We start from the raw sequence: 12,459 nt of genomic DNA on the forward strand, positions 1-12,459 counted from the left end.
GCAAGATTCACTTCGTATTTTGCATGTTTGGTGACTGCCTCAGCATGCTAACATGGCTAATAGTCAGTAAAGGCTAAAGTGGGCCAATAAGTCTGTCCCGTTGTAGTTCATTAAAGCCTTGTGTGCAACTACATGACTTATAATGTCTGAACAGTTTAGAAAAAGACTGGGTGTCTCACTGTCAGACTAGTTTTTATAGATTTATTTTTGGGCAACTTAAATTATTGGGGATAACGTACTAATTGATTAGGGACCACACTAGTCAACTTTTCAGTTGTTGCTGAACCGAACGGCACGGAACTCGCGCAAACCCGCGCAAACTCTTGCGTTCTCCCGTTACAAGGAGATGCAAATAAACAAATGCGGTGCTGTTGCTGCTGTTTTCTCTGCCATTTGCAATGATGCAGTAGAAGTAGCAGGTAAACAAGTTTAAGTGAGACTCGTGGATTTAAAAATGTGATCAGTGTGACATTTCTTTTAGAGATTTAAATGTACATAAACTCTATTTACTAATGTACATATAACTCTAAATTGGGTGTTGCAGGAGTATGTTCAGATTGAGACGTTGACCAGTTTACGCTACTAGATTGCGCTCAGAGTCGGGTCAAAAACGTTAAACATGTTAAATTCTGACTGGCCTGAAACTCTAACGGGAAGACTTGTTGGACAGATTTCCCCCTTGAAATATGCAAGAAAGTTTTAGTGATTTTTTTTTTTCTTTTTTTTTTTTTTTTTTCTATGTATTTGTTTGTTTTAGGCCTGCAACTTTTATTAATGATTGCACAAGATCATCTTGAAGGTGAAGAAGTAGTTAGGCCTTTGATTCATTCACCACAGTAGAACATGATCGAATAGAGGGGACAGACTTTAACTTGTCCTCCATGTGGACTGGAGTTTGACTCCCTACCCAGGCAATCACCCCACCCTGTACCATTGAGTCCTTGAGCAAGACTCTAACTTTTAGATACTGAGGGGTTTTATTTCTGTACAAGAGCGTCTGCCAAATGCTGTAGATGTAAATGTGACCATAAGCATTAATTACCGGAAAAAACTCATTAACTCATTGAATACCTCAGTACAGCTGGCTTTTCTTAGAATCCACAAGTCTGATTTTTAATTTTTGTCCATGTAGCATGTCCATTTTAATATCCAAACAGTAGGGAATGATGGTCATATGCATTATATGATTAACATGCTGATTTTGATTGGCTTTTACACAAGTCATATAAAAATACTGCAGTGGTAAGGAGAGTCTGATGCACTGATCATTGCCACTTTATGATTAGGACTTCATTACTGTGCAGTACTTTACCACTTAGACATGAGAGAAGATTATATACAAGACCATGTATCTGGTCAGTAAGCAGTCATTTGTTTAAAAAAAGTTCTAAAAGCTAACCCTTACCTTAAACTCTAACCAAAAAAAAGATTTGCCTGTTTGGTATAGCCTTTTGTAAAACAGAACTTGACCAGGTCAGGACCTTCAGGCCTGGTTATGTCAAGTCATGACATTGTAGGTTAGCCCTGTTTTTCTCTTTGTTTTGTCTTGAAAACGTTCAAAAACAAACACATGCACACATGCATAGTGCATAGACATGTATAAACATAGCAGGAGGTGGTAGGTGAGGGTAGATGCGAGTGAGATGTTCAGGGTTAATGTATTCAGCAGCGTGTAATGTTCTTCCCAGACACAGGGATAATATATAGACGTGTCGGGCGAGTCAGCCAGCAGCTCTGCTCCTCACAGGCTCGTTCTGAATACTCCTGCCACGGGGGAGATGTGTTCTCTCGCTTTCCACTCACTCGTCGTGATGGAAACGTACACCTAAAGAGTTGAGCGCTTTCCCAGCAGCACTTTGTTACTGAGAGACTGCGATGAGAACTGGAAATGAACTTTCTTTTACTCTTGGACCACATTTCAGGCCAACATTTATTATTTAGTCCCTGCTTGTGTTTCTGGAGTGGGGGGGGATTCAGGGACCATCGGCTTGAACTGCAAGGAAAACGTTTGTGCAAGAGTGATTGATCTAGCAAAAATTTTCGCACCACACGAGATATATCATATTTAATATTTCTAATGTTTGTGAAAAAGTTGGAATAGACTAAATGCATGAGCAAAACAGTAGTGCTACATTTAAGCAATAGAACACGAGAGGCAGTGTGTTATCATGAAATAACATCATGGCTGTGACTTGGTCTTTTATACAATGGTAATAAATAAAAAATTGATCCATGAACGTATTGCTCTGTCAGAGTATTGAGCTCCGCTTACTCGCTGCTCAGCCTGCAGTTCGTTCTCCAGCTCCACACAGACCAACTGACAGGTTGTGAATTTAGTGTAGTCTCATCTTGATCAGTCTGACCTAATAGGCTGTCAATCGAGTATGTGATTTTAAAAGTATACATTTTCTGTTTCTGCACAACATAAGAAGTAAAAATGTTAAAATCGCTTGAGCATCTCCTACAGCTTTCAAAGTCGTTGCTTAGCAACGGCATCTCAGCAGAGTGAGACGGTGTTTGTGAAAAACATGATGTTATGGGATTTGGTGTGAGAAACCTACATATCTCTGCTACAAATAAAAACATAAACACCACCAAACGTTTACAAATAATTAAACAAAATGTGATGAGAGTGCAAATGTAAATATATAAAAACGAGAAGAAGTTGTGTCAGTCACCGATAAATTTCATTAATATCTGTGCTTAGAAATGGGCGTAATGGATTGTTTTTAATGTGTTGTTTTGAACTATGGGCTTCTCTCTTTTGTCTATTTTGTGGGTCTTAGTTGTACCATTGTAACCTCACCTTGTGGGGGCTGTTATTAGCCTAACTGGCTCTCACTGCCACCAAGAGGGAGATTAAACTAATCTGATATGAATCCTTTGGCTTATACACACAATGCATTCACCAAAAAAGTTTTTTTTGTGGTACAAAAACTTCTTCAGGATAAATCCAGAGAAATGTGCCGGATTGCTGTTAAAATTCTAAGACGTTGCTGTGGTACTATGAGAAAATGATTAAATTCACATTGTACTGCAACCTGTTTGACTACAGTTAATATCTGTGTTGAATTGTACCCAGTGTTAGTTTGTGCTCTGCTCTCCCCATGACGGACTCAAAAAAGCATAATGTGACATAATTCATCATGATAACACTAGCATATAATATTACCCACCCAAATCGCATACAGTGTAGGCTTGTGCGCTGAGTGACTAGCTTGTGGTGTAGTACACTCAGACTGTTTTGTTTTGGCCAGAGAGAATTGTTTTGGCTGCGGCTGTGCAGTTTTGGTTGTCTCTCTCTCCATCCATAACCTAATATGCCCTCACACATTCTCCCTTTCAAGCAATAAAAAAATGAGTCCGAGTCACTTTTGGAACTCTACCCTGCTGTACCACATCTGCTTTAACATACCACGCATTGTTGCACCCATAATGGGGTGAAATATGAGGTGGGCAAGGACACCGGTGGGGGATTTCAGCCTTCTAACCATTGCTTTTAATCCTTTAAACATTTAGAATGCATTGAAATAGCAGCCTCTCTGCTAATTCCCGAACACCCCCACAATCATCTCACATTGTTCTGCTGGCGTTTATCTTGACGGTTTACTTGATATGATTTAATAATTCCGTGAAAGGAACATAACACACACACATGTGCAAAGATGTTTTTGTACACTTTAACTCAGAAGCTTAAGGCATATAAATGGTGTTTACAACATCTCTGTCCTCTTTTCACAGGAGCTGAATGGTCCTAAAACTACATGCGTTCTGCAGGATGTCACTCCGGGAACATATGCAATAGAGGTAAATATTTTTTGTGTGTGTTACAGCCAAATGAGCTCTTTATGGTTGTCTCATTGGATTTATCTTTTGCTTTTCCAGTGCCTTTTGCTGCTTGTTACATTTACAGCATTTAGCAGACGCTCTTATCCAGAGCGACTTAGAAGAAGTGCTTTGTCTCTCTAGAGAAAGTATCTTTGCTAGTTACAAGTAGGATAGAGAGAAAGACAGTCCAGAGCTCAGATACTGCTGGAAACAAAGTCACTGTAGATACAGGGAGAAAAGCAACGGAGTTGAACACAGACCTCTGTGCAATACAATAAAATACAATATATAAGTGCAGCAGAATATATTGCAGTCAATACTTAATTCCGTGCTCATTTAAGTGCTGTGTAAAGAGACGGTCTTCAGTCTGCATTTGAAGACAGCAAGAGACTCTGCGGTACAGACAGCCAGTGGGAGTTCGTTCCACCACTTGGGTGCCAGTACGGAGAACGTTCTCGATGCTTGTCTTCCACACGCCTGGAAGGATGGCTGGTCAAGCCGTGCTTGTCAGGCCACAGTTCTAAATAAGAATACATTGATGAGGATTTGCCTGGTTAAATTAAAGGTTAAATAAAAAATATAACAATGTCAAAAAAAATGGTTGAAGGAATTCTCCAGTGTCTTTCAAGCTAATCTAATTGCTGCGTTTAGTTGATTTACCTTAGGCTGTAACTTAGATGCATTTCCTGTATTAGAGAAAGAACAAAAATGTGATTCAATTAAAAACAAAATTATAGTAGAAGCCAGTTCGAGCTTGAAATGTCCTGATCTGTCAGAATCCAACTGTTTACATCAGGTTCGGTCAGGTTCAGGCATCAGTTTTTCCAAATTTATGTTGAGCGGGAGTTGGGTTAAGATTTAATGTTCTTTACTTTTCCTCCTGACTTTATACTTCCCCCAACTTACATTAAATTTAAAATATTTTTAATCTGTCATCCTGAAGGCCCACTCATATTGAGAGAATTTAGCACTGTGGTCCATGAGGTCCACACTCGTAAGAAAATGAATGAGTGGGGAAATAAAAAGCAAAAGTGCGAATCAGTGTAGTATTACTGAACGTAAAGTATTTTGTTCAGTATGTTGTCACTGCTATGCTGATGACATTCAAATTTATATCAGCACTATTTCCCTCTCTGCCTCCACCCAGGCTTTCAGTTCGTGTGTCAGAGTTTTGAACATTTGGTTGCAAACTAATTATCTTAAAACTAAACACTGATGAAACCGAGGTTCTGTTAGTTGGATCTAAAACCTCACTTTCCCAGGTATTGGACTTTTCAGTCAACATTGATGGTGTCGATATTAAGCCAGCCCAATTTGTTAAGAATCTTGGCTGTTTTCTTGACTCATCTCTTACTTTAGAATCTCACATTAAGCTCGTCACCAAAACTGCATATTATCATCTGCGTAACACTGCAGTGACACTGATGCTGAAATGTTGCTTAATGCCTTCATCTTCTCTCGCATCGATTACTGTAACTCACTTTTCTATGGCCTTCCAGTTAAACTTATCAGTCGTCTTGAGTACGTCGAAAACTTAGCAGCCAGGGTTCTTACCTCCACCAAGTGCGCAGCTCATATCGCTCCTATTCTTCGACAGTTGCATTGGCTTCCTATTAGTTCTAGGATTAAGTATCCTTCTTCTTACCTTCAAGGCTTTACGTGGTCTGGCTCCGACATTCCTTTCTGATCTCATTTCTTTATGTTGTCCCTCTCGTGCCCTCTGATCTTCTAATGCTGGACTCCTCACAGTTCCCTCAACTAGACTTTCAACTATGGGTGGCAGATCTTTGTGCTGCTGCCCCCAAACTCTGGAATTCTCTACCTTCCACTCTTTGTAATTGCTCTTCTCTGTCTTCCTTCAAATCCCTGCTAAAAACCTTCTTTTTTCCTCTCGGTAATCTTATTTTTAAAATGTTTTAATGATGTAAAGCATCCTCGGGTTTATGAAAGGCGCTATACAAATTGAACTTTATTATTAAGTTGCATGTAACGTGTTCTCTGTAAGGTGATTGAGCTTCCAGAGACTAAACAAGTAAAAGCTAGCAACCTGCTATTTCAGCACCAGGCAGCTTGTGCGCGTTATGAAAAGTTTATCTAGGCTAAAATTGTTTGGGATGTTGTTTCAAAAGCATTGATGAATACATTCATTGAAATGGGATTTGAACTTAATTATACACAGCTGATTATTTTATTCTAGCATATTATTTTACATTTTCGTATATTTTATTAGTCGGTAATGTAATTATTTATATATATATATATATATATATATATATATATATATATATATATATATATTACCTATCTGCATAAAATGTGTTTCCACCAGTAGCATGCTAGGGGTGGAGCGTTCACATGTCAAATCAGGCATGACGAAGAAAAACTTTGAGATTCGTTTGTTTTTTTTCCAATGTAAGTAATCTGAACTCAGTCAAAAAGTGGTGGTCGTTCTTTGAAAATTGGTGGGTCAGATGCCCCCTTGCCCCCAGTGGTTCTGGCAGCCCTGACATTAGATGAAGATGAGCCGGTTCAGGTCAGAATATAATGGGATGAGAGCAAATTGCAGACTCTACTTCATTTTGTGAGACGGGTAAGGTTGGGTTCAGACTCTAAACACGATGCTGTGTCAAGGTGGATTCGGACAGAATGTTCTCATGTTGTTTTTGGGATTGGACCAACATTTTAGCCGATGAGCCATTTCTGTATCCTTTGGCTTCTATAATAAATGTGTGGTGATTGGCTTCAGATGTTAATGTGCATTAGGTCAATGTGCTTTCTGTTCTTTTCAAAGTGCAAGGAAAATGTTGCATTATTCCTTTAAATGTGGTGAATCTCAATCTGAATTTGTGAGACTACAGTATAGATTGTAGAGATATCTTAGTATAGAGACTCACCGTCCTATTTTCTTTCTCTGTAGCTCCGTGATGACAACAATTACACCAGGAGACAGACTCAGTACCATGTGAGCCAAGGTAAGATGGCAAGGTCACAGAAAACTACACTGCATAGACTCTGTGTCGCCAAATTGTTATTGTGTTGGTAGAGCTGGGAGTAAAAATGGAAACGGATACTTTGAACTGGCAGCTTACACCTGTCATAAGTTTAGGGATTCCTTTCTCATTTTCTTTCTTTTGACATTCTCCCAGTAATGTACTGCTACTTTTCAGTGAAATCAGAAAGATACTTGCAAAGATTTTGCTACCATAACACGGCTATTAGCTAATCCTGTGGGTGTATTTTGTTTTAAGGGCCCATGTCATAGCCCAGACTCATTTTCCTCATCTTCTCAAATAGAGTTTTATGTAGTTGAAGAGTTTTAACTCCATTAACTCATCAGTCCATAGTCTATATAAAGAAATTAAGCTGCAAATATAGCCCATTTTGAATTCACTGTTTTTGTGATGTCACAAAAACCAACACATTTACATGCATTTTAAGCCTACAGCAGTTTAGTCCCACATTAATATTGAAGTTAGAAGCATTTCAGCCTATGCTGCTTTTTGACCAAGGCACAATACAGCACAGCCAGTTAGAAGAGGTCATTTACATATCGCTATTGTCAGAAAAAAACCTTGTATCTCCATTTTTTTTTTTTTTTATTATTACATTTTTCAGTTTTTGACATAATTTGAAAATACTTGTTGCCCTTTACATTTTATGTAAATTTCACAATGAATGGACTAGAAGAAATGACCAAAAATGACTTGGAAATACGTCTGGTTCCATTGACTTACATTAAAAGTAAATGTTTTTCCTTCTCTTGTAAAGTTACCATTTTGGAGATACAAGTTTTTCTTCCAACAACAGTGATATTAGTTTTTAACAGCACAGTAACTAAAACAGCTTGTTTCATTCTAAGTGATCTAGTGAGTCTGGAAGATTGTCATGTAAAAATGAATTACAGCTGTTTTTGGTTCCCGTAAGCCCACATTAGCATTGTAAGTGGACCTTGAGGAAGAATGTCAAATACAAAAAAAATGTAGTGTTCATCAAAGTGTCCTTAGTGTGAAGAGCATGTTATGCCTTATAATTCCCCCCCTTTTATTGTTAAAAGCACATATTTTTGACCAAAAAAGTTTTGAGTGCTGGTGAGTGTTGACATCACAACAAGAGGATAAATGCAGCAGTTAGACATTATTACCAATAGGAGTTCTTCCTTGCAAAGAGAAATGGCGAGGTCTAAACAACTTGCCATTTAATGTTGATTATTTCAAACAAAAACAAATGCTTATTTATGGAAATAATTTTGAACTAGGAGCTCAATGTCCCTAAAATTGTGTTGTTCGGCAATAATTTAGAGTCAAACTCGATTACCAAAACTGTGAAATGATCATTCTAGCCCCTCTGAATACCTAATGCTTTGTATGTTGTGTGTTGCTCTGTTCCAGTGCACTCTCCATGGGCTGGCCCCATTCGCGCTATGGCCATCACCGTGCCTCTCGTCATTATGTCTGCATTCGCCACCCTCTTCACTGTCATGTGCCGCAAGAAACAGCAAGGTGCGTGTTCCCGCTCTCCATATTTCCTCATTAGTCAGGATCTTATTACCCCTTAAAAACTTGCTTTTGTCCAGTGGCTGTAAGCCGAGCTGTGTAATCTCTCAGCACGGACAAGGATTAATGGCTCACAAAATCCAAGCGTTTGTACTCGCGCCGTTCTACTGTTGCCCTGCTCATGAGAGACAAAACCCCTTGTAAGGCTCTTTGCGTGCATTGAATCTTGAGGAAGTGAAATAATTAACACGTGTATGTTTGTGTTGCATAACCACCAGTTGTGCTGTTATGGTTAAGGAGGCTGACAGCATGTTCAGGTTTCTGAGGTTTAAAGTTCAGTAGTGTAAGACTGAGCCTGCAGTCTATTTAGGCTTGTGTCACTTCGAAGAAAAATATCTGCTGCTATAAAACATATAGGTGACGTTAGACCTTTGTTTTTATAGTCAGTCCATGTTGAACTTTCATCATATGGTAATAATAAATGTAGTGGAATTTTCTGCGATCCTTTTTTTTTTTTTTTTTTTTTTTTTTTTGCTGCTAACTACAAATCTTTCCTGAGCCTGGTTCGACTCTCTTCTCTGATCTTCTCAAATCTCTCCACAGAGAACATCTACTCCCACCTGGACGAAGAAAGTTCAGAGTCGTCGTCCCACACAACGTCTCTGAGCGCAGAGAGGCCCTGGCCCAGGCCCAAAGTCTTCATATGCTACTCCTCCAAAGACTGCCCCAAACACCTCGCAGTCATTCAGAGCTTTGCCTTTTTTCTGAAGGACTTCTGCGGCTGTGAGGTAAGCTACAGTCTGTTCTCTGACCAGCTTGGGACGCCTAGAGGCCTACCAAGAAATACAGCTGATGAAATGTTGCTTGGAAATTTCATGTTAGGACTCGGACACATCAAGCTGACTGACACAGGAACGTGGGAAAGAGGCTGAGGGGGCTGCAGTACTCATAGGTTTCAGGATTGTTTTACTTCAGTGGAATATATCAAAATAACAGCTCTTTAAAGTATTCTGAGCAAGTCCAATATGTGATCTTTAGTTTGAATTTTAATTTTGTTTTATGTGTATGTATTTAAAATCTCAAGTAGCGATGCACTGTTTATGTTACCGCTGCATTTTAGAGGGAAGTGAATCGCTTTCCTTTGCCAACTGTTGGCAGCTTTGGCCATGTTGCTAAAAACACGAGCAGGAGTTGTAAGCTAATATTATTTTAAAAGCTTTTAAACCAACATAATCATCTCCATCTCTCATCAATTTTTTTTACCAAGAATTTCCATGTGTTGCTTGAATATGGGGGTGATACAAACAGTCTCTCACCTCTCATCAACGATCTGATTGGCTGACGCTTAACTAATTTGCATAAAGCAGATATGCTGAGAGCAGATACAGAAGGGTGAGCATCTGCTGTGGTTGCTGTATCAGTTATCTGTACAGAAATATCTTGTTCTTGCAGAACAATTAAAATAAAAAAGAAAGCAGTGTTTGTCACTTATATGCAGCTAAAAATTTCAGCACCGCAACTTAAAATGCATTCACATGTTCCTGCAATCAGGCTGTTGGTGAGCACTGGTGTCTGACCATCACCTCTCCCAGGATTTTGGCTCTTCAGTATTGTTTTGGCCAATTGAGCATGTGAGGATGTTTGTGAATCAACATGAAATGAAGAAACAAAAGAGAGCAAAACAAGAAAACAGCACCCTTAACATGCCTCACACAAAAACACGCCTGTGCGTTTTCATTGTTGAATATAAAACAACAACGGTTAACTTACACCCTCTAGGTTTAGCTTAAATGTGGACATATCAAGCTTGTAAGACCTTTAAACAGTATATCCTTTACTTAGTCTGTAAAACTGCAGCATACAGTCAGCCATGCTATAAAGAGCTATCCCCTTTCACGCAGGCACATTAAGTACATGCGTTTCAGCCACTGGCTGTAGTCTTTGCAATGTGATCAAGTGCAAAAGAGGTGAGAGGCAGTGGTGAGCCGATGGAAGGCATCAGTCTGCCTTATTTGGCGCAGTGTGACACTAAAACACAAGCAGGATTTGTAGACTTGGATTTGAATTCGAAAAACCTTGGATTTAAAAAAAACCTTTTCAAGCAATATAATTATCGAACTCTGTCATCCTGTGTCCAGCACAGTTTGGTAATTGCCTTACCCAAAAACCACCTACTAAACATGGCAAATAACAAAGGAGTTGAAGTGTGTTTAAGCAAGGCAATCACCAAACTTTGCAGGACCAGACTTGAAGACCCCTGCCTCACTCGGACACTGAGAGAGTTGGAAGTGATCTAGGAGTGATATGTGCACGCTGCCACCTGCTGGTTGATAGTAGGTGTGGAAAGAAAACCTTAGGCTCGTGTGTGGCTGCTCCAGAGTGTCCCAGAGCTTCCTGTGGAGACTGTACAATCTGGATGCACCCTAAAGTAGCTGAATTCACTGTTTTAGACAAGGCATCTGGATGCTTAACATCGTTGAAGGTTACCATGGAATGTAGCATAGTAGTTTTTGAACCGCTTAACAATTAATATTTAAAGCTTTGATGCCTGAAACATACAAAAAAAATAAATGCACTAAATAAAGATGAATGGTTTTTGATGTTAAACTTAGAAGCCCTAAAAATCTGCCTTGCAGGTTATGGTATCTTGAAAAACTATTACATTTATGAAGTTACTTTTAAGTTTTGAATGGAGGTGAGATCCAGTGTGCATCCTGATTAATCCTGATATCCCTTTATGTAGGTGGTCCTGGATCTTTGGGAGCATTTGGAGATCTGCAAGGAAGGTCAAATTGCCTGGCTGAGCCGCCACATTGACGAGGCTCACTTTCTCATCACCGTCTGCTCCAAAGGCCTCAAATACTTTGTGGAGAGAAGGCATCGCAAAGGCAAAGCCACCTCGAAGGAGAACAACATAGAACCTAACCTTAACCCTAATCCTGGAGATGTGAGCAGCAGGGACCTGTTTGTGGTGGCGACAGCCATGATCGCGGAGAAGCTGCATGAGGCACACCGAAATTCGTCTGACCTCTCCCGCTTTCTGGCTGTTTACTTCGACTACTCACGCGACAGTGACGTGCCTGCCTCACTGGTCCTGGCGCCTAAGTTCAAGCTGATGGAGCAGCTGCCGCAGCTGTTGGCACAACTACACTCACGGCACCTTGGCCATCCGCCCAGTGTCAGCAAACGCAATTATTTCCGCAGCAGGTCAGGGCGCTCACTGTATGTGGCTATCTGCAACATGCATCAGCAGGTGGCGCAGGAGCCTGACTGGTTCGAGCGGCAGCTGATGCCACCACCACCCCCGTCTGATACCAGCAAGCAAGAGAAGCTTGAGAAGCTCGACTCTGGGCTTGTGCTCAACGAAGTGGTGCTAAAGCGACCCTCAGAAAGTGAGTGCCCCATCAGGAGCAACGCCCTCATCCTATCTGCAGTGCCCAAGTTGGGGGCCTTCTCGATCTCAGGCCTGCCATCGAGTTCTGCACAGGCGGAAATCGGAGAAAGTTCAGCATCAACATCATCATCGTCCAGCCAGGAGGCGAGTGTTTCACCGCAGCCTTATCACATGGATGGCTCTGCGAGCCCCCCAGAAATGCCCAGAGACTCTGGGATCTATGACTCCTCTGTTCCCTCTTCAGAGCTGTCCATCCCACTGATGGAGGGGCTTTCCCCAGACCAGGCCGACACGTCCTCCTTAGCGGACAGCGTGTCGTCTTCCTCTGGGCTGGGTGAGGCTTCATTTGTCACAAATCTTGCTTTTATTTGAAAGAATGTTTGTCAGAATGTTTCAATATCTAGTGACTTTGCTTGACAAATTAGAATTGGCAACAATTTATTTGAAGGCTTCCTGCATTGGGACTTAGAAAACATGCATAAACATTGAATATTATATCTCTAAAGCAATAATTGAGATTTACGTACAGTAATTGCAAGGTGGCATAAGATATGTTTTGCATTGTATTGACAAGGCCCTTTAAAGTGACATTTATTCCGTGTATTACACTGTTATGACTCATCATTGCTTAGTACTATGAGTTACTACAGTTACAGTATTTTGATGTACAGTTTTTATTAACGAGATCTGCTGCCACACAGGTCTCTTTAATAAATATTCTACCTCTTTGCTTAAAATCAAGCA

General features: G+C 40.3%; 1 protein-coding gene across 1 annotated transcript in view; it reads left to right on the forward strand.

Moving 5' to 3' along the window:
- The window catches only part of il17rd (interleukin 17 receptor D), a 45,046-nt gene that overhangs the window by 30,507 nt on the left and 2,080 nt on the right, over nucleotides 1–12,459 (forward strand). Inside the window, exons 8-12 of the mRNA XM_017704870.2 lie at nucleotides 3,742–3,807; nucleotides 6,746–6,800; nucleotides 8,217–8,327; nucleotides 8,925–9,109; nucleotides 11,065–12,049. Coding sequence (XP_017560359.1) covers nucleotides 3,742–3,807; nucleotides 6,746–6,800; nucleotides 8,217–8,327; nucleotides 8,925–9,109; nucleotides 11,065–12,049 — 1,402 coding nt within the window. The remainder of the gene's footprint in view (nucleotides 1–3,741; nucleotides 3,808–6,745; nucleotides 6,801–8,216; nucleotides 8,328–8,924; nucleotides 9,110–11,064; nucleotides 12,050–12,459) is intronic.

The sequence above is a fragment of the Pygocentrus nattereri genome, chromosome 21 (assembly GCF_015220715.1).
Source record: "Pygocentrus nattereri isolate fPygNat1 chromosome 21, fPygNat1.pri, whole genome shotgun sequence".
In the NCBI taxonomy this organism is placed as follows: domain Eukaryota; kingdom Metazoa; phylum Chordata; class Actinopteri; order Characiformes; family Serrasalmidae; genus Pygocentrus; species Pygocentrus nattereri.